The 25,720-nt window shown below is 52.9% G+C and overlaps 9 protein-coding genes across 9 annotated transcripts; 4 read left to right on the forward strand and 5 right to left on the reverse strand.

The window, feature by feature from the left end:
- Positions 1-939: 939 nt before the first annotated feature.
- PV07_06157 (uncharacterized protein) lies at positions 940-2,921 on the forward strand (the record flags this gene model as incomplete). The annotated part of the gene is made up of 4 exons (XM_016393110.1): positions 940-1,689; positions 1,774-2,095; positions 2,174-2,704; positions 2,809-2,921. The coding sequence occupies 4 exons, from the start codon at positions 940-942 to the stop codon at positions 2,919-2,921; spliced, it is 1,716 nt and encodes a 571-aa protein (XP_016250629.1).
- Positions 2,413-4,857, reverse strand: PV07_06158 (uncharacterized protein). The gene is made up of 2 exons (XM_016393111.1): positions 4,074-4,857; positions 2,413-3,992 (listed from the first exon to the last, which is right to left on the reverse strand). Exons 1-2 carry the CDS (start codon positions 4,851-4,853, stop codon positions 3,180-3,182), a joined length of 1,593 nt encoding a protein of 530 aa, XP_016250630.1. The 5' UTR covers positions 4,854-4,857; the 3' UTR covers positions 2,413-3,179.
- A 64-nt stretch (positions 4,858-4,921) lies between these two features.
- On the reverse strand, positions 4,922-6,823 carry PV07_06159 (uncharacterized protein; the record flags this gene model as incomplete). The annotated part of the gene is made up of 4 exons (XM_016393112.1): positions 4,922-5,413; positions 5,462-5,592; positions 5,640-5,955; positions 5,989-6,823. The coding sequence occupies 4 exons, from the start codon at positions 6,821-6,823 to the stop codon at positions 5,097-5,099; spliced, it is 1,599 nt and encodes a 532-aa protein (XP_016250631.1). The 3' UTR covers positions 4,922-5,096.
- A 1,321-nt stretch (positions 6,824-8,144) lies between these two features.
- On the reverse strand, positions 8,145-10,221 carry PV07_06160 (uncharacterized protein). Its single transcript, XM_016393113.1, has 3 exons — positions 9,721-10,221; positions 9,313-9,670; positions 8,145-9,257 (listed from the first exon to the last, which is right to left on the reverse strand). Exons 1-3 carry the CDS (start codon positions 10,182-10,184, stop codon positions 8,280-8,282), a joined length of 1,800 nt encoding a protein of 599 aa, XP_016250632.1. The 5' UTR covers positions 10,185-10,221; the 3' UTR covers positions 8,145-8,279.
- Positions 10,222-11,209: 988 nt separating this feature from the next.
- On the forward strand, positions 11,210-13,172 carry PV07_06161 (uncharacterized protein; the record flags this gene model as incomplete). Its single annotated transcript, XM_016393114.1, has 5 exons — positions 11,210-11,849; positions 11,913-12,246; positions 12,297-12,571; positions 12,686-12,919; positions 12,974-13,172. The coding sequence occupies 5 exons, from the start codon at positions 11,210-11,212 to the stop codon at positions 13,099-13,101; spliced, it is 1,611 nt and encodes a 536-aa protein (XP_016250633.1). The 3' UTR covers positions 13,102-13,172.
- Positions 13,173-14,998: 1,826 nt separating this feature from the next.
- Positions 14,999-16,021, reverse strand: PV07_06162 (uncharacterized protein; the record flags this gene model as incomplete). The annotated part of the gene is made up of 1 exon (XM_016393115.1): positions 14,999-16,021. One exon carries the CDS (start codon positions 16,019-16,021, stop codon positions 14,999-15,001), a length of 1,023 nt encoding a protein of 340 aa, XP_016250634.1.
- Positions 16,022-17,195: 1,174 nt separating this feature from the next.
- On the forward strand, positions 17,196-19,088 carry PV07_06163 (uncharacterized protein; the record flags this gene model as incomplete). Its single annotated transcript, XM_016393116.1, has 1 exon — positions 17,196-19,088. The coding sequence occupies one exon, from the start codon at positions 17,196-17,198 to the stop codon at positions 19,086-19,088; it is 1,893 nt and encodes a 630-aa protein (XP_016250635.1).
- A 966-nt stretch (positions 19,089-20,054) lies between these two features.
- On the reverse strand, positions 20,055-21,437 carry PV07_06164 (uncharacterized protein). The gene is made up of 2 exons (XM_016393117.1): positions 21,205-21,437; positions 20,055-21,150 (listed from the first exon to the last, which is right to left on the reverse strand). Exons 1-2 carry the CDS (start codon positions 21,299-21,301, stop codon positions 20,195-20,197), a joined length of 1,053 nt encoding a protein of 350 aa, XP_016250636.1. The 5' UTR covers positions 21,302-21,437; the 3' UTR covers positions 20,055-20,194.
- Positions 21,438-21,763: 326 nt separating this feature from the next.
- Positions 21,764-25,379, forward strand: PV07_06165 (uncharacterized protein). Its single transcript, XM_016393118.1, has 2 exons — positions 21,764-22,105; positions 22,176-25,379. The coding sequence occupies exons 1-2, from the start codon at positions 21,923-21,925 to the stop codon at positions 25,032-25,034; spliced, it is 3,042 nt and encodes a 1,013-aa protein (XP_016250637.1). The 5' UTR covers positions 21,764-21,922; the 3' UTR covers positions 25,035-25,379.
- The last annotated feature ends 341 nt before the right edge of the window (positions 25,380-25,720 follow it).

Consider the following 25,720-nt stretch of genomic DNA (forward strand, 5'->3'; position numbering starts at 1 on the left):
GAGAAGCATTGTCCTATAGAACTGGGGGATTCAGTCAACCCCGTCCAGCGATGTAGCAGGGCATCCTCTTAGGGATCCCACCTTTCATCAGGGCCGAAACGAGCCCTCATCACTGTGATCGGGTAAAGTTACCACGAGGCTGGATGTGCGCAACGTTAGCGCCTATAGGACTGGAGCCCAAACGGGATCCTCACCGGCACGTAAGGGAGCATAGCGGGAGCTGCACAAGTGGAGTGGGAACTTTGACCTGGTTCATTTGACTTTGAGTCTTCATTTCAAGTGCAAGGCGTCGGGAATCCCCAGTCACCCCCCAGATGGACAAATTGAGTTATTGTGCCAGTCACAAGTTAGTGATTTACAAGTACCAGTAAGTCAGGGACAGGGGGCTCGCTATTAAAGCGCGGTAAGTGGAGCGTCCGGCTGGTATCGGGACTTACACCGTCCGTGTCCAAAGCGTCAGCGACAGGGGGACAGAAAGAAGGGGAACAGCTGCCCAACTGACCAATTTACTGATAATCTGGCGGGGGCTGGATTCAAAAGTGATTCGACGGCGAAGACACCATGCGGATCTTGTAGAAATCTTCTCACAGCAACGACATTATGGCCCACACGAGGAAGGACAATCACCCAATACGCGGTGGAGAAGTCGTTGGATCAAAAGCGGTCGGTTGTCTCTCGGTCGACTTTGCAGTGGGCATAACGATACCCTGGAAACGCTCCGGCCGGGGATCTAAGCGCGCAATGTCGTGGCCTGAGCCTTGGGACTCTGCCCGGAGTTGGTCACTAGGCCGTGAGATCCGTTCCCTTTCTACAAAGGCTGAAGGTCCCGTGTGATATTCAATAGGGCTTGTATAAGAAAGACATCTGGATTTGCAGCGGCATAGGTCCCTCGGATCCGCGACTCCCCCGATCGATAGTTTCCTCGCCGATCTTGAAGCCATGGCAGCAGCAATCTCACCGCCGCCAAGTTACATTAACCCTCCCGACTTGCATCCGCCGTTGGGCTATTCACATGTCAGCACTGTTGGGGTTGCGACCAAAAGCGGGACGGTGGCCGGACAGGTCGGACAGGACTCATCAGGACAGACTAGCCCGGCGTACGACACGCAGGTCGCCCAGGCGTTTGCAAATCAACGGTCTTGTCTCGCCGCGGCGGGCACTTCGCCGACGAACGTCACCAAGCTCACCTACTACGTAGTGGACTACGACCCCAGTAAGCTTTCCGCTGTCGGAGATGGTCTTCAAGCTACCTTCGCGTTGGACAGGTTCCCTCCCTGCACGCTTGTACCGGTCCCGGCACTGGCTTCCCCCGAGTTCCTCTTTGAGATTGATGCCACCGCAGTGGCACCAGACGAGTCAACTGCAGGCACAGTGTCGGACGTGGTCGTAATCGGCGCTGGTCTGAGCGGGTTGGAAGCGGCTCGCAAGATTCAAGCCGCGGGCCTGTCGTGCCTCGTGCTTGAGGCAATGGACCGAGTGGGAGGGAAGACACTGAGCGTGCCTTCCGTCCCGGGCAGAGCAACCATCGACGATGTTAGAGCTGCTTGGATCAACGACACCAGCCAAAGCGAGATGTACAAACTGTTCCAAAGATATCGTCTGGAGCGTGACTTTCAGAGGACATCTGGAAACACTTTGCACCAGGATCGAGACAGAACTGTTGCTGCGGCTCCATATGGGAACTCTCCAGTAAGCTCGGGTTTCTCCGTTTAGACATGGTGTTGTATGGACTTTTCATCAAGAGCCGCGGCTGACTTTTCCCGTTGCATATAGCTGAGTGAGGAGGGTGCAGGTGCAGTCGCCAAGCTGTTGCCCGCATGGTCTCGGTTGATCGAAGAGCACAATCTCGAGCACCCTGCAATGAGTCCGCAAGCGGAGCGACTCGACGGTATGAGCTTTGCGCGCTACCGCGAGGACGAGTCGAAGTTGCCCGCTGTCGTCGAGGTTGCAAACCAAATCACTCGTGCTCTGCTTAGTGTGGAAGCTGATGAGATCAGCGCCCTTTTCCTGACCGACTATATCAAGAGTGCAACCGGCTTTACCAATATCGTCTCGGACAAGAAGGATGGCGGACAGTATATACGGTGCAAAACAGGTGAGCAGAACTACTGCGGCGTTTTGTTCATCAACACCACTGTATACTGACTGGGCAACGTGGTGGTGGTCGTTGCAGGTATGCAGTCAATCTGCCACTACATGGCGAAGGAACTCAAGCCGGGTTCGCTACAGCTTCATACCCCCGTCGCTACGATCCAACAGACGGAGCGCGGCTGTGTAGTACGATCGTCCATAGGCGCAGTCTTCCGGAGTAAAAAGGTGATTGTTTCGGTGCCGACAACTTTATATCCCACCATGACTTTCTCGCCACCTCTTCCGGCTAAAAAGCAGGCGTTAGCCGAGAACTCTATCCTCGGCTACTATAGCAAGATGGTTTTGGTGTGGGACAAGCCATGGTGGCGCGACCAAGGCTTTTCGGGCATCCTGCAATCTCGCGCCGGCCCTGCTTCATTCACCAGAGATACCAGCATCGAAGCGGCTCAGCAATGGTCAATTAGCTGCTTTATAGTCGGCAACCCGGGCCGGAGGTGGTCCCAACTCTCTCAAATGATGCGAAAGAAATCTATCTGGGACCAATTCCGTGCAGCCTTCGAACACGCCGGGGCTCGGGTCCCAGAACCTATCAACTTTATTGGTCTAAGCAGCAGTACTGCCGGGGCGGGCCGAGTGCCGTCTATGGACTGAATGATCTCAACAATTTTGGTAGTGAACTCCGGGCATCTTTTCGAAATATTCACTTCGTCGGAACAGAAACGTCGTTGGTTTGGAAAAGATATATGGAGGGTGCCATCCGGTCGGGTCAACGAGGCGCTGATGAGGTGGTGGCCAGCCTGCTGTCGACATCTGTCGCCGCCGAGGGCTAGTTGTTTTTGTTGCCATGGATTTTGGACTCATTGACATACTTCAAAGCGAGGTCGAAACCGGGTCGCGAGACCGCAGCATACTAGAGCGGAATTTCAAGTTATTCTGCCGACAAGGTGACTAGAATAGACCGACTCAAGTTGCATGCAAGGGTTGGCGGCCGTATTCAAGTAGCTCCACGATTTCCTTGTCTTGATTTTATTGTTTCGCCAAATATGAACCAGACGACCTCCAGCCCGAAGTGGCTCGGATGTGTGGCATTAGCTCACGCAAAAGTCATGAATCTTCATGACAGCTTCCAAAGCGACTGGGCCATACATATCCTCCTGGTGAAGCTCCCAGGTCATGTTCAGGATCTCCGCAGCCCGCTGCGTGATCGCCATGTCATACGAGGACCTTGACAATCCCGAGCACATCTTTTGTCGGTCCTCCGGCGAGGTGAGACACGAACCAATGACGATGAAAGGCCACAGCAGTGTGCTCTGCGATGGCGAATCACCCAAATTGAGGCACAGGCCACGGAATTCAACGATGATAGGCGCAAGCTTCCGACAAAATTCGTCCTTGTCGCGATACTTGACGTACCGTGCGGAATATAGGAATGTGAGCACGCCGATCTGGTAGATACGCTCCACTGCATCCAGAGGCTGGGTAGCGAGTGACGCCTCGGACGTCGTGGTTAGCCCAGGTGACCAATTCAGTATTTTCGACTCCAAAGTGCCGTAAGCTTCGAACCATGAGTCCTCATTTAATCCGTGGAGGAGCCGAATGACGGGTATCAGCTCGTAGAGCTCCCAGGAACCCCCAAGCAAGCTGCCAAAGGTATGGTACTCTTGCAGATGCTGCAGCGACCGGACGAACCAGTCCGAAGCCACCACATCGGTCTGCGGGTCGGGGGGAATTGTGACGTTTCGCACGATGGCTAGATAAGAATAGTACTCGAGCAAAAAGCCAAAGACATCGCGCTCAGAGCAGGAGAGATTGTCCCGACCTGCTTCAAGGATCGCGTTGATGAACTCTCGACAAGCACGAAGATGATAATACGCAACACTTCGACGATTGCAAGTGACAGCCTAACGGGATAGTCAATCTCCATAGACGGAGAATACGGAGGATGGGGATAGCAAGGGAATGGCCAGCAGCACGCGACTTACTTCGTACTGGCACAGTAGTATGGCAATGGTCAACAGCCGTAACGTACTCTGTGGTGCTCCATGGTCCCATTTGGTTAGCGCGTACTTGAGCTTTCGCATAGCAGACAGGTAGTGATTGATGGTGGCGTGTCTCAAGGCTTGGTTGCCGGTTTTGTGGCTGACGTGGGCGCCGCCCAGCGCCATGATGGCGTCCATTATCATGGTCTCCGAGTACGCCCAGGGGAGTATGCGACTGAGAAGTGGGTTGTCCTGGGGCCCCGTGGCGACCAGCTGGGCCGCTGTCTTGTGCACAAAGTGGCTCAGCAGAGTCTGGGACTCTGTGCTTTTGATGAGGGCTGGTTCCCACAGAGACGGCATGCCCCAAACCCTCGAACGGGAGAGGGTCGTAGATTTACTGTCGCTGGTGCTCTCATCATCGCAACTGGTGGGGTGATCACCGAAGCTCAATCCGTGTCGTCGACGCGGGGTCGGCTCTAACAACCCTTCCTGAAGCCTGATCCGCCAGCCGAGATCAGAGCGTCGCCGAGAGGAGTCGTGAGCAATCGTCCGTGGCCACGAGCAGATGAGGTTGTTTCGGACGCAGTTGTTGCAGACTGGTGTTGCTTCATCGCATTTCTTGCGACGAAGCCGACAGCACAGACAGCCAGTTTTGGTCCGTGAATTTCGAGATTTGGGGACTGGAAAAGGCGGCGCTGACTTTGATGAGGCCATACGAGAGACGGGCTTCGTACCATAGCAGATGCGAGGCGTTGTCGTAGCGTTGTGATGAGATTTTTTCATGGAGGAGCAGGAAGGACGGGGGAACAAACTAACGGCACACTCGGGAGGTAATGGGTTTTAATCGTTAGGCATTCCATGCCGAGGCTATGGGCGGGGCCCCGGGCACTGATTGGCGTAGCTTTCAGCCGCCGTCGACCTCCATCATCCCACTTTTGCCTCCTCCCAGAGACTTTCCACCGCTACACACGCTTTGTTCTTGGACAGGCCTAAGACTACATCTCGATGCTCCCAACTGTCGATATCCTAGGGTATGACCACTTCAAAGCCATGCCAATCCTGCAATTTCTCTCGGCATATCTGCTCATACAGATTGATGCCACCGAGAAAAGTCAAGGGCTGCGCTTTCTTCCCAGGAATGTTACCTCGTGTCCACCACGAGTCCGTCAAAGGAAACAGCGTGTGCTCGTTCATTTGGGTGATCAATTGCCCCCAGCCCTCCTCTGCCGATGTCGTAGCCTCGACCGACTTGCCCCCCTCAGCCTCCAGCTTGGCGATGGCCTCTGCGAGCAGGTCCACTTGCGTTTCTATGATCGTGGGATTATTTGAAAGGGCCGTTGGGGCTGTTGTGGACTGAGTAAGAAGACACGCAGGAGTAGCTGTTCACATACCTTGAGCAGTGGCGATGAAGAAGGCGTTTGGGAATCCATGACAGAAGATTCCCATGTAAGTAGAGATTCCATCTTCCCACACTTGCTTTATATCAATTCCATCCTTGTTCTTTAGGCCCATGCTCGTGAGCCTGACGCTGTTAGTCAAATTGTCCCAAGCACAAGCGATGCCACTTACGAGCCTGTGAAGCTGTCAAACCCCGTTGCAAGCACAACCATGTCGAATGCCCGCTCGGATCCATCACTCAAGCGCACGCCCGTCTTCGTGAAAGCGGAAATGGGCGATGTCTTGAGATTGACAATCTCAACATTCGGCCGATCCAGCATCTCGTAGTAATCATTCTCCAGTGGGCAACGCTTGGTGCCGAACCAGTAAACTGGCTCAAGGGGAGCTATGAGATCTCTCTTGGTCGGGTCGGAGAGACGTGCTCGAGTCTTCTTGGCCCAGAAATTATACACCACCCGGTTGGCTCGCTTATCGACCAGGACGTCGTCTTATTGACAGCTGAAAAAGTTGAAGCCCCCACGTTCCCACAACTCTTCGAAATACGCCTCCCGCTCCTCGTCGCCGACGTCGAAGATACTGCAAGACGGGGACTGGCTAGGGAAGCCAGCTCGGGAGTCACGACTCGCTTCAAACAGTTTTGGATAGTACGCCTTCCAAGCCGCCTGCTCGTTCTTGTCCATGGGTCGTTGGCGCATGGGCAGACAATAGCTGGGTCTTCTCATAAACACCGTCAGCTGGTCAGCTTCCTTGGTCAGCTCCTGGACAATCTGAATACTTGTGGCCCCGGCACCGATGACTGCAACCTTCTGGCCCTTGGCACCGATCCCCTCTGGCCAGGCACTCGAATGATAGACGCGCCCGGCGAATTCGCTCAGCCCTGGATAGGCCGGAGAGTGGCTTTTGTGGAGTAAGCCCGTGGCCAGAATGAGGTGCTTGGCCGTTGCAACATGGCCCCTGGCAGTCTTGACAGTCCAGGTACCCAGCTCCTTGCTATAGCGTGCATCCACCACCTCGGCATCAAAGTAAACATCTTTTCTTAATTGTAAAACCTGGTCACAATGTTGAACGTATGCCAGTAGTTCCTTCTGGTCGGGATAACGGCAAGACCAAGTCCAGCTTCTCCAGACTTCTGGGATGTTCAACTGGTAGAAGGGTGTCTCCGAGTCAACACGAGCGCCAGGATAACGATTCCAAAACCAGACACCACCAAAGTCGGGCGCAGCCTCGAAAGCCTTGGTCTTCAACCCGAGCTTACGGAGCCTGTGCATGGCTGAAATGCCGCTGAGGCCGGCTCCGACGATGAGGGCGTCGCAATCAACGGATACATTTGCGCTCGAGCTGTCGACGGCAGACATGACTATTCAATTGGGGGGAGGATTCCAGCACTGTGTTGAGAAGGATCGGGGCCTGGAAGTCAAGACACACGGTTTGGAGCTGAGAACGTGGCACATGAAAAGACCAAGTGGTCATTTACAGGTTCGAGCACATTTATACCACCACGAGAAAAATGCATTCTTTCACATGGCCCATAACTGCCTCGGCTGCCAGCAACAGTCCCGCGACCTCCCCACGCAGAACTCAAACAAGACGAAACGTCGGCCAAATATAGGAGAAACATCATCTGATTCCTGTCTTGTACCGAAAGGCTGCCGCAGTGTAAGGTGGGCACTAGCCCTACATGCCGCATTCTAAGCGCGGCTGCTCCTAATTGGGAAAGAACATGTTGACTAGTCTCGAAACTGCGTGATGGCGCTTAAGCAGCACCTCGGCTGCCTTGCATTGATGGCCATTCAGTATAGAGCCCACATACAAGTGATTCAGACAGCCCATCTACGCGGGACAGCTCGACTCTCCCGGTGGAGGAGCTCCGCTTGTTGCCGAGGATTACGAGCGGCTTTCTAACCTAGATCGTCGTCTAACGTAACTAGGAGGTCGACCTTATCTTGCAACCTGTTGAAGGTGGGAAAGACGGCCGTGATTAGATGATCATCTACAAGCTAGACCAGCGCTACGTGAAGAACAATCGTGACCCCGAGGACGTGGCGTAAGCTCCAGTCTCTCTTTGAGCGTGGATTTGGAGAAGAGGAAGGGGTCAAGTTTATGTCACGGTAGCGTGAGACGGCCAGCGATGCGAGCAGAATTGAGGATTACCTCCTGGGCCTTTGGTAAGGGCCTGCTTGGGAGATCACATTTGTGTGAATTCTCACTACCTACCCGCCGATTACACTTGGAACTCGTGGGTGAGGGAGGTAGCAGGTCAAGCCATCTCAAAAAAACAACACCAGAAGATCAAGAGCAAAGCGTGTCACTCTCACTTGTACCCTCCTGCATGACCATGGCGCAGCTAATTCCAATACTTGTCGTGGCCCACTGGGCAGGCACCGGGCTAGCTCATCTAGCCACAAAAGTCCCTGACTCATTGCACAAATCAGACCTCGTCAAAGTCAATGACTCGAAGATACCGTCGTCTTGACCGAAATCACATCGGCCCTCCGATGGGCGGCCAGTCTTCGTTGTTGTTCTAGCGACAAGCGGCCTAATGTGCATACATGAAGGTGGTGAGATTTTCAGACAAGTTTGAGTGACGCGTGGCGGAGGCACTCTTGGAAGATCGAAACCCGTCACGAATTCACAACGAGAGATGGGCACGGAATAGAAAGGATTCATCGAAGCGTACGGGGTTATAGAGCTGTATATTTAGAGGCCAGAGGAGACTACACCTGTGTGTGAAGACCTGTCAATCATTCATCGAACGAGGATCTACGGCCAGATTGCCATCATTGACGACTCAATCGCCGCGAGTACCGCCTCCTATGTAGTCTTGCAAATTCTGCCTTCATTCTGGCCGATTGCGCCCTCCACACCCAGATCACTCTTCACGGTCCACCCGTCCGCGTGTCCCACACAAGGAATGCACCAGAACACACCCTTCGGATCCCACTGTCTCTTTAACGACAGCAGTCTCAGGTAATTGTCGCCCCAGAACGTCTTTTGCCAGTCCGGCTCCGTCGGGTCCGCTTCGTTGACGTACGCCCCTGTATCGGGCGCGAGGTCTCGTAGGGCCTGCGTCTCAACGTCTCTTAGGTACGTCGTCGTTGCAAGTTTAGCGGTTTCGTTGAGGTAGGGCCACATCCGTGGGAGGATTAAGTGCGTGTAGACGTCGTGGCGCCAGGCAGGGAGGACGGCGTTACCTCCGCCCGGGATGCCATTTCTGACGTTCTTAACGCCCTGACCGGCGATAAGGTTACCAAGAGTCGTGGACTGCGGATTCGCGGCGCTCGACTGCTGCAGCAGTCTTTTCAGGGTTATCGGGTTAGACTTAAGGGCTTTACGGTCGAGGAGCCGAGAGCCGAGACGGACGTCAGTGCCGACTGATTGAGGTGGGTTGAGGGCCAGCCAGGCTTTGATGAAGTCTGGGACGTAAAAGGCGTCATTGCTCGTCAGGATTGGATCGGTCCAATTAAATATATTGCTCGTGAGGTTATACTCAAAGGGTGCTAAGATCTGTCGTGTCTGCGCCACGGTTTTATTCGCAACGAACCATAACCCATAGATCGTGCCTTGTCGAGGGTCGGGCTGCGTAGCGCTATTATCGGGCTCTATATAGTAGTAGCCCATAACGCCGGCGTCGGAGAGGTCGGGCAGTTGATTATGGAAATAGGCCACCAGTGACCAAAACGTGTCGGTGTTAGCGGTCGTGTTATAGCTGAAGGTGTAAATCGTCCCTGGAAGGGAAGGATACGCTCGCACGGTGACGGAGAGGAGGACTGCGAAGGTCGAACCACCGCCCTATATATATCGTTAGTCGATCCAGCTATAGTAACCGGGGTAAAATACTACTCACGCCTCTTATTGCCCAGAATAAGTCCGGATAGGAATCCTCGTTAACAGTTAAGCGCGTCCCGTTCGCGGTCACGACGTCCATTTCGAGCACTTGGTCTGCCCCGAGGCCGTACACGCTACTGATCGGGGAGTGGCCAGCTCCCATCGTCCAACCTCCAATCCCGACATCTGGATCGGATCCGCCGACAATAGTTAAGTTGTACGCGGAGACGGCGCTGTAAATCTCTCTGAAGCGCATTCCTGCGGCGATCTTGACGGACGCGATACCTCCGTAGCGTTTTGCGAGGGGGTCGCCTATAGCGATATTAACGCCTCTAATATTATGCATGTATATTGAGAGGGTCCCACGACCGGATGATCTACTCGGTTAGTTAAGCTGCACTGTTGCCGAGAATTAGTTTACACGTACCGTCCTAGAAAGTCATGTCCGGTCGCCTTGACTATTAGTCTCACGCCTGTCTTGGAGGCGAACGAAACGGCTGCCTGAACGTCTGCCGCACCGGTTGCATTAACCACGTACGCAGGCAGAGGCTCTGGAGAGCAAGGTGCCCGCGGGTATGGAAGACACGACTCGTCGTTATAGTCGACGGTGAATGGATCGTCAGCGTGAAATGACGAATTGCCCCATTCATTCAAGAGCTGTGTGCAAGCTGTGGCGCTGTGAACCGAGCTGTTTGTCTGGCACACCAGGCCTGGGGGAACAGGCGCAATGAGGCGGCCTGAGACGGATGTGTTTAGGGCTTGCCATGTAGAAGGGGATGGCCAGTCTGTAGAGCCTGGGATAGGTTTGCAGTATTGCTGCGGCGCGGTTTGGACAATCTCTGAGAGCAAGAGGATGAGAAAGGAGTTTGTATAGAAGAAAAGTTTTGCCATTGTCGTCGCAGGTTGGTTGTTACTGCAGAAGACTTACTTGCAATGAAGTATGAGTGAGGGAGAGACATTTTACTTCAATCAGGCCGGCCTTTTATATAGTCCTCGAGAGGGCCACATCATGTGAGGTCTTCAGTAAAGGGCGCTACCATGCGATGGTCTGCTTGAAATTAATGTCGACGGCCATTGGTTGCGACATGCCTCCATCATCGTACTCGGGTCTGAGCTATGCTGGACTTGGACAGACAATCATACATACATCACAGAGAGACCAAGGGTTCTACCTTTCGGTGACAGTTGGTAGCAACGCTTTTTGCCTGCGAAGTCCGCACCTACGCCTAGGCGGCGAGGTGCGCCTCGTAGGACGTATTTAGTGCCTTCCGATTTGAAACTGGTGCGTGCCACTGCCCAGGCAGACGCGTTTTATCGCGACTGGTACGTTGCTCGGCACGAGCTCCAGGCCTGGAAGCGTACAAGTCTGACGCGGCCGCGTAGTCTGACTGAGATGCTCATGGAATTCGTAGAGGATACGCGGCCAGAGTCTCGACCGAGTACTAGAGAGGCACCAGCGAGTCTGGCCGAGCAACCAAATGTGCACAGATCTAGACGAGGCGGAGCTCAAACCTCGAGATTTTCGCTTTCCTGATAGGGTTAGCCTGATTGTGGGAAGAATACGCAGTAGGGGCCGTTCAATACAACCCATCCCGCACTACATCAACGGCGCTAGACCCATTCAGATCAGACCGCGCTTACTGGTTTCCCCAGAAAAGAACAACGAGCCTTCGTCGAGCCCTCTGGGAACCATGCGGCCGAGGTTTCCGGGTTGTAAGGGCGGGGTTGACTCACGCGCCACTGCCATCCATGACCGATAGCAAATGAGCCTTCCCGGGCTTGCAGGGACGAAGCGATGCAGCTCACGGTTCACAAATGATAAGGATGCCTATATATTGGTCAAGTCCATCGATCTGACAACTTCTATGCCTGGATGTGTTAGCCCAGCACGCACTTATTTCTTGACAAGTGGTACGATGGACACCAAATCGGCTGAAGGTCGCGGAGAAGGTCAGGCATGTCGTTCTAGATCCAGTGTCGATGCTAACAGACAAACACAAGTTGTTGAAGGTCCAGCCGCAACTGCTGCAAGCTCTACTTTGGGTAGTGAAATATCCCTGATCAATGCTCCGAAAAAGAAGCAATTCGGCATCCTCACCATTACATCCCTAGCATTCGTCATCTGCAACAGCTGGGCTGGTATCTCAGGTAGTCTCCAATTAGCACTACTTGCAGGCGGCCCTGTGACCCTGGTGTATGGCGTCCTCATCAGCTCTATCGTCTACATCTGTATCGCTCTTTCTCTTGCAGAGCTTGCAAGTGTCTACCCCACTGCTGGCGGCCAATATCACTTCACATCAATCCTGGCACCGGATTCGATCAATCGGGGCATCTCATTCGCGTGTGGGCTCGTGTCATTGCTGTCGTGGATCGCCATCGGGAGTTCCGTGACCCTCATACCCGCACAGCAGATTCCAGCCCTGGTCGCCACCTACAGTCCCTCATTTGTCCAACACCCGTGGCATGTCTTCCTCATCTACGAAGGAGTTGCGCTGGTGGTGCTTGCGTACAATTTATTCGCCCTCAAACGCACTCCGTGGGTGCACGAGATAGGATGTAAGTCAGTCCACGTTCTGAACCGAGGATACCAGTACTGACCACTTCTTTGCCGTGTGCTAGTCTGCCTCACGATCGCCCTTTTCCTGATCTCCTTTATTGCCATCCTCGCTCGCTCCAGTCCAAAAGCCCCAAACTCACTCGTCTGGTCTACCTGGATCAACTATACCGGCTGGTCCGATGGAGTCTGTTTCATCTTGGGTCTTTCAACATCGTGCTTCATGTTTATCGGCTTGGATGCAGCGACCCATTTGGCCGAAGAATGTACCAACGCTGGCCGTACAGTGCCGAAAGCTGTCCTTGGTGCAATCATCATCGGCTTCTGCACCGCGTTTCCTTACGCGGTCGCTGTTCTTTATGGGATCACAGATGTGGACGCCATCATAACATCTACTACGTAAGCTCATTCTGCTTTGATTATCAGGACAATTAACTAACTAATCGCAGATATATACCGTTGGTAGTGTCACAGCAGTGTCTCCGTTCGGTCAACTTTGCAACGGTCCTTTCTTGTGGCGGCATCATCATGGCATTCTTTGCCCTCAATGCCGTTCAAGAGACCACATCTCGACTCGCATGGAGTTTTGCCCGTGACAATGGGCTAGTTTTCTCAAAGCATCTGCACCGAATCCATCCCCGTCTTCAGGTGCCTGTTTGGTCTCTCCTCCTAACCTGGGCTATTCTAGCCATATGTGGATGCATATATCTTGCTTCTAGCACAGGTAAGAACAATCTGGATGTCTGTCCTTTCCCTGCACATTATACCAGATTGGACAATCCCACTCTTGGGTACAACATCGTGCACGAAGAGAACTTTTGCTGATCTTCACAAACAGCCTTCAATGCTCTGGTCAACTCGGCCGTCGTGCTCCAACAAGTATCTTTCTTGATCCCGATCGCCTTGCTTCTCTACCGGAAGCGTGATTCAAGATACTTGCCCAAAAGCCGCTCCTTCGCACTACCACGTGGACTTGGATTTGCGATCAACGTCCTGGCTGTGCTGTTTACATCAGTCACAACCATATTTTTCTGCTTTCCTCTCTTACTGCCTGTTACTGCATCATCGATGAGTATATCACACTTGCGTCGTGCCATGAGGCCAAAGGACTAACCTCATCGATCAGATTACACTTCCGCGATCCTCGGAATCGGGCTGGTCTTGGGTGTTTTGAACTGGATTTTGCATGCTAGGAAGCACTATCAAGGACCCCATATGGACCTACAAGGCATACTCGCGGAAGCAAGAATGTAAATCATTTACACAGGGCTTGACCAGGGCAAAAACTGTACTTGGCTGTGTCGACAGAGGACGCGTTTTGATCCGGGCTGTTGCTAAGCTATAGATACAAATATTCTGAGCGACCAGATGGAAGATTTAGATCACCTGCGCAGCATCTTCGCAAAAGCTACCCCTGGGTGAATCCGGGATCCTTTCATTATCGGCATAGCGACGGCCCTGGTGATCACTGTCGTCTTTTTCACCTCTATATTCAGCTGGCCCTCCGGCGCTGATACTCTGTTGCAGGATCTGATGTTACCATTAATACCTAGATTGGTTATTGAGCTCTTTTGTTGTATCTCTTACCTCCTCCCAACAATTATTCTTTACCTTCTCTACTCTAAGTCGAAAGACCTCTCTTCCGGGATCAGGGCTGATCTGGGCTCGGTCGGCGGCTACTGCTGGGGCACTCTCTTTTCGGCTCTATTAATGACGGGAATGACGACGTTTGTTCACATCTTGGTCTAATGACACCCGATGAAAGGTCGTTAACTTTCATAGTGGCTCGGTCAAATACATAGGCTGTCTTTTTCGACGCCATACTATACACTGAGAGTGAGGAACTTGGATAGTAAAATTGGGTGGTAAGGGCGTATGATTGGATAGGAGCCCACCGTGCCTGTGACCTGCTTGGCAAAATCAGGGGGCTGGACAGTTGTCTCCTCGGAACAATCTGAAGCGCACCCAGCATTCAGAGGAGCGGGTTCGATTTGCTTGAGGGCTCGGATATGGAGTGATAGTGTAATCGAGCAGTGCTCGAGTTTAAGGGCCACCACGTTACCCGCTCATGATCGAAAGTCACTTTCGAAGTCACTCTCTTCTACCTCAATTGGGCCCTCGTCCTGTTCAATTGCTCATGTATCTGCTGTATCCGTGACAGTCGCTTGAACTCCTTTTCCAGGCGAGCATACCGTTTCTTGCGGCTGATTCGATCACTATGACGCCTCACTTGCTTCATGGCAGGTCTTGCGCCAGCAGAGGATTCCACGCGATTGTGATGATTCCGCATTTCAACCTGTCCTTCTGCCATTGAGTTAACACGTATGGAAGCTGCCGATGAAGTGGTCTGTGGCCCCGGTACGATGGCCTCCTTGGAAGGGACGCGAGTTAGAGACGTAAGAACGAGCTTTCGGGGCGTCAACTGCCGGTTGTTTGAGATGACAGAGTGTAATTCTGCTAGGGGTTCTCTTGTGCATTTAACTGCTGTGGCTGTGTTTTTTGGCTCGGGCGAGGACTGGCTGAAAATTTCCAGTATTGATCTGAATAAGCCTTTTTCTCGCGCAGGGTCCCAGACAATGTGTCGACTGGCAACATGTCCCGGAAGATGGCCCTTCGGAAGATGTGAAACATCAGAAGCAGGAACACGGAGGCTAAGCTGAGTGATCCCAACGCTATGCAACTATAGTCGAGGCCCAACGGGGACCCCTGAGCCCGAACTGGCTTCTGCGAATGGGCATCAGGCAGCGCTCCCTGTGGCTCGCCCAGTGCTCGGGCACGCTCCCCCGTCCTCTGCCGTGGCTCCCGCGACGCTCTCCTGTGCTCAGCCATTCCTCCTCGATGCTCCGTCACGTGCCCAACTAAAGCGGCCTCGCTCCCTTTCCTGAATAAAAAAGGGAAGGGATAAAGCACAGTTCGGGGCATATATAATGTATATATATATATACATACTTTTATAGAGAGTGAAGAATGGCGGTCGTTCTTCCCCCGAACAAGTGCATCACACCCAAGCAGGACTCGATCTCTGCGGTCCTCCTGAGCCTTCAGCCTTGCCACTTTGTGACTCGGCGCTCAGTCAGCCTCCTGTTCCTTTGAATACCCTACTTTTATGGTTCACATTAGGGATCGACGTCCCCGCCACGGCGATCACCTCTCAATTTTGTTTTGTAGTGTCTTCATCAGAACTCGAGTCGTCGAGCTGCTGTTCCACAGATTCTTTGCTGGCAGGGGTGGGATTGCTTCCACTCTTCGACAATGGCCACCACGATTTGGCTGAGCCACTTCCATCTGCCGAGCTGCTTGGATCTTTGGCCTTTTCGTCTTTATTCTCCATTCGTGTACTGAATGGCCACCATTTCCTGCCGCCTTTCGAAGTCTGGTCGGTGCTTCGGCTGTCAGACTTGCTTGATTGCCGTTCCAGGCTTTCGATATATTGTTCCACCAGTGCAATCAGTTGTCTGTCTTGGGTTGCTTGCGCGTCACCAAGCAACTGCTGAGCCAGTGTTAGGTCGTAGTCGTCCCGATCCAGCTTCAAACGTGCATTCAGGAGTACTTCCAGGGCGTCAGGGCGTCTGCGCTCGATTGCAGAGAAGATGGGATAGGACAGCTGGGTGGTCTTCGAAGCCATCCTTTTGATGATGTCCAGGGGTTGGTTGTGCTGAACGGCTGGCAACAGCGCTGCACCAACGCGATATGTGTAGCTGCCTGGCATGCCACCTTCGAATGCTCCGTGATCCAGAAGAATGCGGACGAATGGCGCGTTTTCGGCACCACCTTCACAAGCTTTACTCAAGATGCTCGTCATGTTGTCACTATATTCAAAGGTAACGACCTCGGCCGAGTAGGAACAAATCAACTGAAGCATGTCCAGGTCGAATGTTCGTTTGAGGAGCGCACCGACGACTGCACCAGTGTAAAAGTCAAATGCCGGGTACATCGAGTGTAGGTAACGGACGATGGACTGCTGTCCGTGGGAAATCGCCGCTGCGAAAAGGTCTTGTGGCGATTCGAGGTGCTTCGTGGAATCCTCGCTCGTTTTGGCGCCGAGCTCATCGAACAGCGTTTTTAAGATATCGAGCTGACCATCTTTGCATGCTTGGATCATCGCTTCCTGCTTATGAGGCAACGTCCTAGGATCCGGTACTTTCTGCTCGGGTGAGGAAAGAGATTGGGCCATTTTGGCCTTTAGAAGCGCTGACTCCGAAAAGAGAACGATGATAGAATTCGGGACAACGTGTGTTTGGTGCTGATATTTGAGCAGGGAGTTCCACCATATTTGTATCTAGCACACACAAATGGCTACCGTCTCACTTGACGCGGACCAGTGGTGGTCAAATCCTAAATTGGGGGCTAGCACCCAAACTCAGACAAGCCAGCAGGCTCGGTAAATGGGACATCTCATGGAGAATGGCTACACTAGATGTGGGTGGCGCCTTGCAGTCAGATACGCGCCGTGGTCTTGCGGGCTATGTATCTACAAAGTGAGAAGGTGGAAAGGTGGCTCGACACGCCTAGTGGTCAAGAGAAGGCCGCGGCCAGTCAGGCTTGGCGCTTCGAGCTTGATCTTGTTTTGGTAGACGCCAACCATAACCTAAACCTAATCGCTTAATCTAATGTCTGCAAGGCTGCGAGTAAGTTAATCTTGAGCATTTTCAAGTTATTCATGACCTATTTGTAACCCGACTTGTGGCTGATGAAAGAGTTTCGTCAGCCCTATTTTGTACTTCAAGCCCGACAGCTCTACAGATTAAGCAGACGACCCTTGATTAGCGCGGCAAAGTGTCAGGTCTGGCCTGGGCAAATCTGCTTCGTAGGCGCGAAGCACGCGTCCACATTGATCGAAGGTGTATTGGTATGGCGCTTCGTTTGATGACGACCGACTGCGAAGGTCTGCTTGCTCAGCAGGCAGGAAACGCAGCTATGGACGCCGCGACTTGATCTTGCAAGCAGCTGCCGACGGAAGCGCATATTTGAGTTAGGCCAGGAAGATCACGGCCGACACGGCCTTCATCCTGAAAGTCCCAAGCGCTATGACAGAGCATACTAGACCTATTCCTAGGTCGAAACACCTCACATGGTATCATGATCGTATCTTGCGAAATGAAGGACCAGATTTATGGCGGCAACGTGGAGGGACATGCAAAGTCCTTCATAGAGTCATGGAGTGTACTGCAACCTTCTGAAGTGCTATATAATGAGGACTTCCATGTTCCAATCAAGGCAGCCCCCTCATTCGAAAAACACCTGAATACTCAAAAACCATCATTTTCTAACAATGCGAAAGCCAAAGAGCCACGGGTTCTCTTTGTCAATTTACAGCACAAATTAGTCTCTTCCCGAAAACAGGATCGATGACTCGGCTCTTGGCTTTGTTCTCGATCTGGCTGGGAACGCACGTCTTGTCCGCTACGGCTGGCAATTGCTTTTCCGATCAGTCAAACGGGCCGGTAGCGTCTCCCCAAGGAAAAACAGTGCCTCCCAAGAAGTGTATCGGAGGACCTCCCACGGGAGAGTTATGGGCTTGTGAAGATCCGAGTATTGATTTTCCGACGGTTGAGTGTTTGATGGCGGATATGAAGACATGCGGAATCATCACCAACGGCGCCCCAAGTGTGTTTTACTCCTTCAATATCAAGGGGGGAGCGCAGATTTCCGCACTCCGCGATCGAATTACACCAACGGGCAACCTCTACAATGACGAGTGGGACGAAGCCTACTGGACAAGGGTCATGGCCGGTCGAAAGTCGGTTTTCCGCCTGGATATAAACGCGAGGTTGCAGGTCTTCATTGCTCGCTCTGCAGAGGCGTTTGGACGACTTGCCAGCGGTGATGTCTTTGTTTATGTTCCGCATCTAGAATGCCCAGAACAGCCCAATAACGGGTTGCTCGGTTCTTTTCAGACCGGTATTCCTGACCCCAACGATCCCAACCCTGGTCCCAATATCTTCCAGACTTTTGAGCTCCCAAGCTTGCAACGTAACCCTACCGTCACCCGAATCATCAGCGTTGACATCAACAACAACGATCAACAACATGTTGATTGGGAGAATGGGCAATCCCCACCTGGACTGAATAACCCTCTCATGCCTGCGAGCACCGCGAGTGCCATGGTTGTTCCGCCTGTGCCTGCCGCTATGGGGCCATTCAAACGGGACACCAACACCAACAACACTACGATCCCTGATCCACCTACACTGTGTCCCCTCCCACTACCAGTATCTACTTCTACCAGCACCGTGGCTTCGTCTGGAGCTTCTACAATCACCTCTCTTCCGAGTACACCTACCTGCGTCTTGCATAAGCAGGACCCTGACCAAGGCATTACCCAAGCATTCTGCCTGTGCCACAGCACTGCAACTCTATCACCTCTTTCCGTGCCGCTAACGGGCCAGTCAAGTGACAGCTGTGCATACACAACCATCCCAGCCACCGCGAAAGAAGCCGTCACAACCTTTGCCTCTACCTACACGAGTAATTGCCAGGCTTGCTCTGAAGTCGGCTTGAACGCTCCTAGTTGCACCACTATTGCCCAATGCACACCCACGAATGCGCAAGTGACCGTCCAAGCGGGCAGCTCTGCCGTGCATGTCGGCACTCTCACTGGCACAGCTCTTTACACCTCTATTTCCAGCGCTTTGGAAAAATTATGCCCAACAGTAACCCAAACAAAGAGCTTCACAGTATGCGAGACAAGCAGTGTAGCCATCCAAGACATCGAGTATGTCAGTGCTGACAGCCTCGATAGTGGTGGCGAACTCGTGATCAAAGTAGCGGCAAGCTCCTATAACACAACCAGCCTCCGCGACGCGATGATTAAGTCAGCAGCCTTAACAGCCCAGAAAGGCTCTGAAAAGCCCAGCTCCTGCTCGAATCAGACGTACGTAACCCAACAGAAACGTGGCGTCGGACTTCCACCATCGCGAGTCTTCGGCAGGAAAGCCCTAGACAATCTCTTCCAGCGCGACCGACCTGAAGCAGTCGTTGAACACTCTCTCCTCTGCCACACTAACTCTTTCGCTGGCGTGGGATACTTCTCACCTCAATGGCGGCAAGCCCAACTCCCTGGCGCGGAAGCATATATCGACGCGACGTGGGAGTTTCAAGCTGCTCCAGGAGGGGACTTCCTCTGTGATTTTATTGAAGATCTCGAAATCGGCTTGGCTGTGATTGCGCCGGAGTTTGCATTGGAGGATGTTGCTACTGTGCCTGAAATGCAGGCATTCTGTGCTGGGACGCTTGCTTGAAAGCTTCAGGGACTTTGCAGTGTACGAAAAAGAGGTGGGTAGATATCTGGTCTCTCCTTCGTGCAACGCATAGCGGCGGAGTCATGGCGGATGAGATCTGGTGTTCTGGTGTTTGTGATGCTGTATCTGAGCCATCTTGGGAAAGGACTGTAAATTGTCGAAAACTCGTATGGTGTCGTGAAAAGTGTATAGTATATGTGCGTACAAAGTATCAGCATTGTTTTCAATTGCGCTTGACGTGAGCTCATGATTAGCGAACGTGACCCCTGGATACTGGAGCGGATTTCCCGGCAACAACTTTACAGAAGAAGAAGCTGAAGGCGTGTTTTTTATGAACATGACAGTGTCCCACAGTATAACCCAGCCATTGCCCTTTTCATCGGCAACATTGACGAGAGAACTCTCGGCGTGGAAACGTTCGAGCAAGATGGTCAGGCAGTGTGGAAGATGCGAGCGACCCTCTTCGCATTTTCGGTCAGAAATAATACTTGGATAAGAGTGCTCCAGAGACACAGCAATCAGTCGCAGAGACATGCCGCATGCTGAGCAGGAAGTGCTCTACCCGTTTCTTTGATTGGTTTAGAGGACCAAGTTGTAATTGCAGATCTCCAAGGCTCTGAGGGTGACAGTGCCCTCGATGAGGTGCTGGTTCGGTCGAGAAGCCCGAAGAGAGCAGAAAGGAAGGCATAAGTCTCCATTTTCAGAGCTCTCCTCTACCTTTCCTGTCTACTAATGGCTCCTCGCCTGCCTTTCCTAGCTCCCCCCTTCCTTTCCTGGCTCCTTTCGCCGCCAACAAGGAAACCGCCGAAGCCGCCGCGAAATGGGATCCGTCTTGGCCAAGCCGCTCCACTCCGCCCCGCCCCGCCCGTCAAATTCCGCCGAAGAGCGACATTCATATCCACGACACATCCACGCGAGTTTCACCTGCACATATAAACACTATGCAGCTGGGCTGGAATCTATGGCAACCTTGTAGAGTGCTCATCTTTTCATTTACGGTGGCAGCATGCCATATTCTCTTCAAATCTATGTCTATATCTGGTTCATCTGTGGCTTCCTATTCCCAGAGGCGCCGACCATATACTTCTCATCGACTGCTCACAGTCCTATAGCTTTACATCCTTCTTTTCCTTCGGTTTTCTGGTAATGTTTCGACTAGCGTCCAAAATGAGGCTTGCATGTGTACTGCTCGCCACCAATTCCCCAGCTTCATCCCAAACCTCGATATTCAAATCGAACCGGCCATTCCTGATTGCCTTGGCCATTACTCGCACAAACAACCACTCCACGCCCTCCTCTGGCAATAACTTTTTAACGTCCAAGTTCAAAGTGAGCGTCGGATACCAAAACTTGGCCCGCGGTTCATTTGATGTCAGGAATTTCTTGAGTTCGGCTTCGCTGTGTAGCCCGATTGCAGCCTCCTCGACGAAAGGATTGACATATGACTCGACGATTTGCGGAAACATATCAACCACAAACCCAAGAGCGTCGTTGGTCCAGCGACCTGTGATGTTCTTGCTGGGATTGAGCGAAGGCGTCTTGGGCGCAAACCGAACCCACTGGTCCACTATTGCTCGGGGTCGACCAGACTGGCCCGGTGGTGGTCGGCGATCAGGCTGGACCAGGAAAATCTGAATATTTTGTGCGGCGCGACGGAAGGAAGGAAAGGGATCATTTGCGCGAATAATGTAGTTTTCGTCTCGGCCTTTGGCACCCAAAAGCTCAAGATTCACAGGCAAAGCGGGCGGCCAGGGCTGATACTGGGTGTCAAGGCTCAGGCCCTCCTCGGTTGCAATCTTGCTCATGGTTATATAGCCTTGCACCTCATCCTGCCATTGATCATTGTGTTCTTGTTTTTGTGCCAGAACGACGTGTAAGTTGCTGATACGCGCACCCAATTTGATGTCTTTCACAGTGAAGACGGCCGGCCCCACGGAGGTGCGGCGCAGAAATTCCAGGTGCAAATTGATGGGGAGTGATCCGGAGTGATTGCGGTGGGTGCGAGACATATGGGCGCGCGCAACCATGAGGAAGGCCGAAGTAACGTAACCGCCATTGGGGACTAAAGCAGGACGTTGTCAATCGGTGTAGAAAGAGAGTGCATCGCGCGACCTACCGGTTCCTATACACCATTCATTTTCGAAGGTGACAGCATATTGATGCGAGGAGATTTGCTTAACCGGAAGGACATCTGCGAATGTTGGAGGCGCCATGGTCGGCGAGCCCAAACGGTAGGGAAAAGTAGGGAAATAACTGTCAGCTCAGCATCACAAAAAATTACACGGCGCGAAAGAATAAAAGAGCGACATGGGAGAGATGGAGGCTATCAAGAGGAAGAGTGAGAAAGGCTTCGGGACGAGGTGACAATGAGCCTCGGCAAGGACGCACGGATATCATATTACTGCATTGGTACTGCAGGCTGCTGGTTGGTGTGAGCTCCTACCCAGAGGTGACGCCTAGAAGTCTAGAAGCTCGTCCCCCAAGCGCCCCAAGAGCCCCCCTCCATTAAGCCCCGTGGCGCGGATTAGGCGGGTAAATGTTCATCATGCCGGTGATCTGTGGCGGTGCGACGCCCACAAGCCTGCACCATGACGAGGGTCTCTCGCAAAGTGGGATCTTTAGTGGAGTGACAAGACGAGAGCCATGGCATCTCTATCTCTTGGGTGATTGCATCTGTCCCCGTTTGCCTTCTGCCTTGGTATTGCCATCACCTTCACTTGGTACACATATGTATCCTTGGTAGCATTCATTCATACATGCATTATCCTCATCATCGTCTTCTTCGTGGCCTGCTTCCGAGTCCAGCATGAGGAAGCGCAATCACGACGCCCGCCATGACATCCTCCTATCGTCCCCCGAGACTGCGCCCAGTCCGCCAACGAGGTCGCGCCTTCTATTTGACTGCCCTCGTCATCACTCTCTTTGCTTGTTATAGCTTCATGCGAGACCTTAATCATGGCGATTCTTCTCATGGCCAGAGGCTTGATGCTCGCAGTCTCGCAGCACGCGACCTTGAGGTACCACATTGACTGCGCTCTCAAGCTACCTCCAATGGAGCTCCTCAACTGACTCTTGATCGATTCCTAGTGTCGACTTGTCCACAAGGCCAAAGACAAATGTACCTTTGTCAAGCAAAATTGTCCCGACGAAGAAGCTGGCCTCCTCTCCTACCTGCAACTCTACTACTGCTCTCTCTCCGACGCCCAACCGTTAGCGTTTCTGCTCCTCGTCCTCTGGATGAGTCTCCTCTTCAGTACGATCGGCATTGCTGCCTCGGACTTCCTCTGCATCAATCTGAGTACTATTGCGAATATACTGGGTATGAGCGAGAGTTTGACGGGTGTCACTTTTTTGGCCTTCGGAAACGGCAGTCCCGACGTCTTTTCCACTTTTGCGGCCATGCGCAGTAACAGTGGCAGCTTGGCTGTGGGAGAATTGGTGGGTGCAGCAGGCTTCATCACTGCTGTGGTCGCGGGAAGTATGGCCTTGGTTGCGCCTTTTCAAGTCGCCAAAAAGAGTTTCGTACGGGACGTGGGATTCTTTGCCGTGTCGGCGAGTTTCAGCTTGGTGTTCCTGGCGGACGGGAGCCTGCGACTCTGGGAATCCATCACCATGATTGCGTATTACGTTTTCTATGTGTTTTTTGTGGTTGGCTGGCACTGGTGGCTCTCCCGACGACGGAAGAGGAGGCTTGCTGAGACTACGGCGAGATTGCATCACCACATTCCGGAATCGCAAGAGCTGGAGGTGCCTGAAATCGAGGAAGACGAGGAAGCACGCCCTGCTACGGAACGCACTGGCCTCTTGCGCGAGCAGTCAAACGAGACTATCCCGACCTTACGAACACCGGGAACTCCAGCCTGGAAGGTTGAAGACCTCGACGAGGATGACGAAACCCGAGACCGATACCTTGCTGAACTGCAAAGTAGGATGAGAGTCGGCCGACCAGCACGAGGCGAGCGGAGGAATACGATGACTCCCATTCGACCAAGTTTGATAGGGGCGCTGGAATTTAGGTCTCTCATGACTTCATTGGAGAAGAAAGCTACTCATGCACAACCTATTGGTCTTCGGAGGTACTCCGACGATGCATCCGCCGCCCACTCTCCTCTGCCCGTCAGTGCGCCGCCCGGCGCTTCTCAACCGGAGCTAGTCAGCACCCATTATTCAGACTTGGAGGCTGAGAGTCCACGTCGTGCGCGCGCCGTATCTGCGAATGATGCAACTCATCTGCGCATCGATACAGACTTCCTCAGCGACCGACATTCTGATCGGAGCTCAGAGAATGTCATTAGCAGCGGCGATTCGACGCCAAATGCAGCTGCTGGGAAACACACGCGGCCGAGCGCGCACATTCTGAGAACGCTCAATGAACCATCATCGCAGAGACCACCTTCACCTAAACTTGTCGTGTCCACGTCAGGGCACAACTTGCCAGAAACGGGGTCTCTTTTTTCGGAGCCTTCCAAATCGCCCAACCTGTTGGCACCGCCTGCGACGACTTTCCACCGACCGGATTACCATGAGGATCATCACTCTGCCAGTCGAAGTCCGGTGATGTCGCCTCGCTCCGGACCGAGATTGCAAGTCCCGATCCTGCATACTCCACATCCTGACCATTCCAAGGGAGTGCTGCGTCAGGAGGATTTTCCGCCATACGTGGATTCTCCAATGATCCTCACGCCGCTTTCCTCGCGGCCTCCCAGTATTCACCTACCAGCACCTAGCATGTCTCCGCAGTCAACACAACATCTAGGGCTTCTGCCAGACGAAGAGGAACCACCTATGCGGAGATTTGCATGGTGGCCGTACCGATACCTGCCTGCTCCTCAGGTTATATGTGCGACATTATTTCCCACCATTTACGGGTGGCGGGAAAAGTCGTACATGGACAAGGTATTGGGAGTGGTCACCGCGCCCAGCGTCTTTCTCCTGGCTATCACCCTTCCGGTCGTCGAACCTAAGGAAGAAACCGCGGCGGATCCAGATCCCGAGCTCCTGACGCCGGCTGATGGCATCCGGCGCAGATCAGCCAGCTACCTCGAGGCCGCACAAGACGGGTTCGGCCTTAATCCTAGGTCTGCTTCTTCTGATGGACCACCCCATCCGCACGGAACCGGAATTTCCAGACAAATGTCGGAGCATACCAAAAGCCCTCAGCCAAAAGCGGATGAGTTGGGTGGGCCCAAGGAATGGAACAGATGGCTGGTGTTCCTCCAAGTGTTCACTGCTCCGTTCTTTGTTGTGACAATTGCCTGGGCCAACATGGACGACGACCATACCACGAAGCTTTATGTTCGGATGGTACTGGGATCACTGGTGTTCTCGCTCGTATCGCTTCTTATCCTCCTCTCATTGACCACACCCGATCGCGAACCCAAATATCGGCCATTACTCTGCTTCTTGGGGTTTGCTGTGGCCATAGGATGGATCTCAACCATCGCCAACGAAGTGGTTGGCGTCCTTAAAGCTTTCGGGGTGATTCTGGGCATATCGGATGCTATTTTGGGATTGACCATCTTCGCCGTGGGCAACTCGTGTGGTGACTTGGTTGCAGATATCACCGTGGCCAAACTAGGTTACCCTGTGATGGCACTGTCGGCGTGCTTTGGTGGACCCATGTTGAACATTTTGCTCGGAATTGGCATTGGAGGGATGTACATGAGCATCACCCACGCCACTCACAAGCACGCCAAACACCCTCAAAAACCAATCAAGTATAAACCCTACGAGATCGATGTGAGCACGACGTTGATGATATCGGGAATTACCTTGTTAGTGACCTTGGTGGGCTTGCTCATCGTCGTTCCGTTGAACGGATGGAGGATGGATCGCAAGATTGGATTAGGATTGATCTTGCTGTGGTCAGTGTCGACCGTGGGCAATGTCATTGTGGAATTGCTTGGATATGGGGGAGACACTGTTCTGTCACACATGTGGAGATGACATGGATATACCCAGACATGTTGGATTTCACAGGTGTTCAAGGTGTCGAGGCTCAAACCAACGACAGCAACATAATGGGAGCCTACCCAAGTACATATATACTATATTCTTTCTCTGTGCCTGGCTTTATGCTGAAAAAAAAAAGCACTGCCTATATTCGATATCCGAAAGATCTTTTGGCATCTCGAGGTTAGAGACGAGGCTGTTGGTCCCTGCAAGGCTGCACAAGCACGACAAGGCAAGTTCTTCCTTGTGATCGACCTGATTGTCTGGAGCGTGGGAAATATCGGAGCCGTCATCTACAGTCGTCTACTAGATCTCTATTTACCTACGCACGTTAAGCAGCTTGGATTCCGAATTTCGCTATTGGGCTCGTCCCGGGTCCGATACGGCGTGTGCAATAACCGATCCTGAAGCCACTAAGGCTATTCGGAGACGCTTTGATTGGCAACCCTTTGGCGAACCTCGGCTTCTCTCAGCGGATGGGAGGGACGAGATACGGCCAATGTCGGCCACTGGCGCATCGAGACGGAGAGGCGACCACAGTGGCCATTCAGCAAGCCAGATGACGACTGCGGGACCCCCAGAGAGGATTCGCTATGTGCGAAGTATTCATCAAGGAGACGCCACTAGGAGTCCACATTGAATTGTCGTGGTCATTGCGGACTTGGATCGGCCTTTTTCCT

The sequence above is a fragment of the Cladophialophora immunda genome, assembly GCF_000835495.1.
Source record: "Cladophialophora immunda strain CBS 83496 unplaced genomic scaffold supercont1.3, whole genome shotgun sequence".
In the NCBI taxonomy this organism is placed as follows: domain Eukaryota; kingdom Fungi; phylum Ascomycota; class Eurotiomycetes; order Chaetothyriales; family Herpotrichiellaceae; genus Cladophialophora; species Cladophialophora immunda.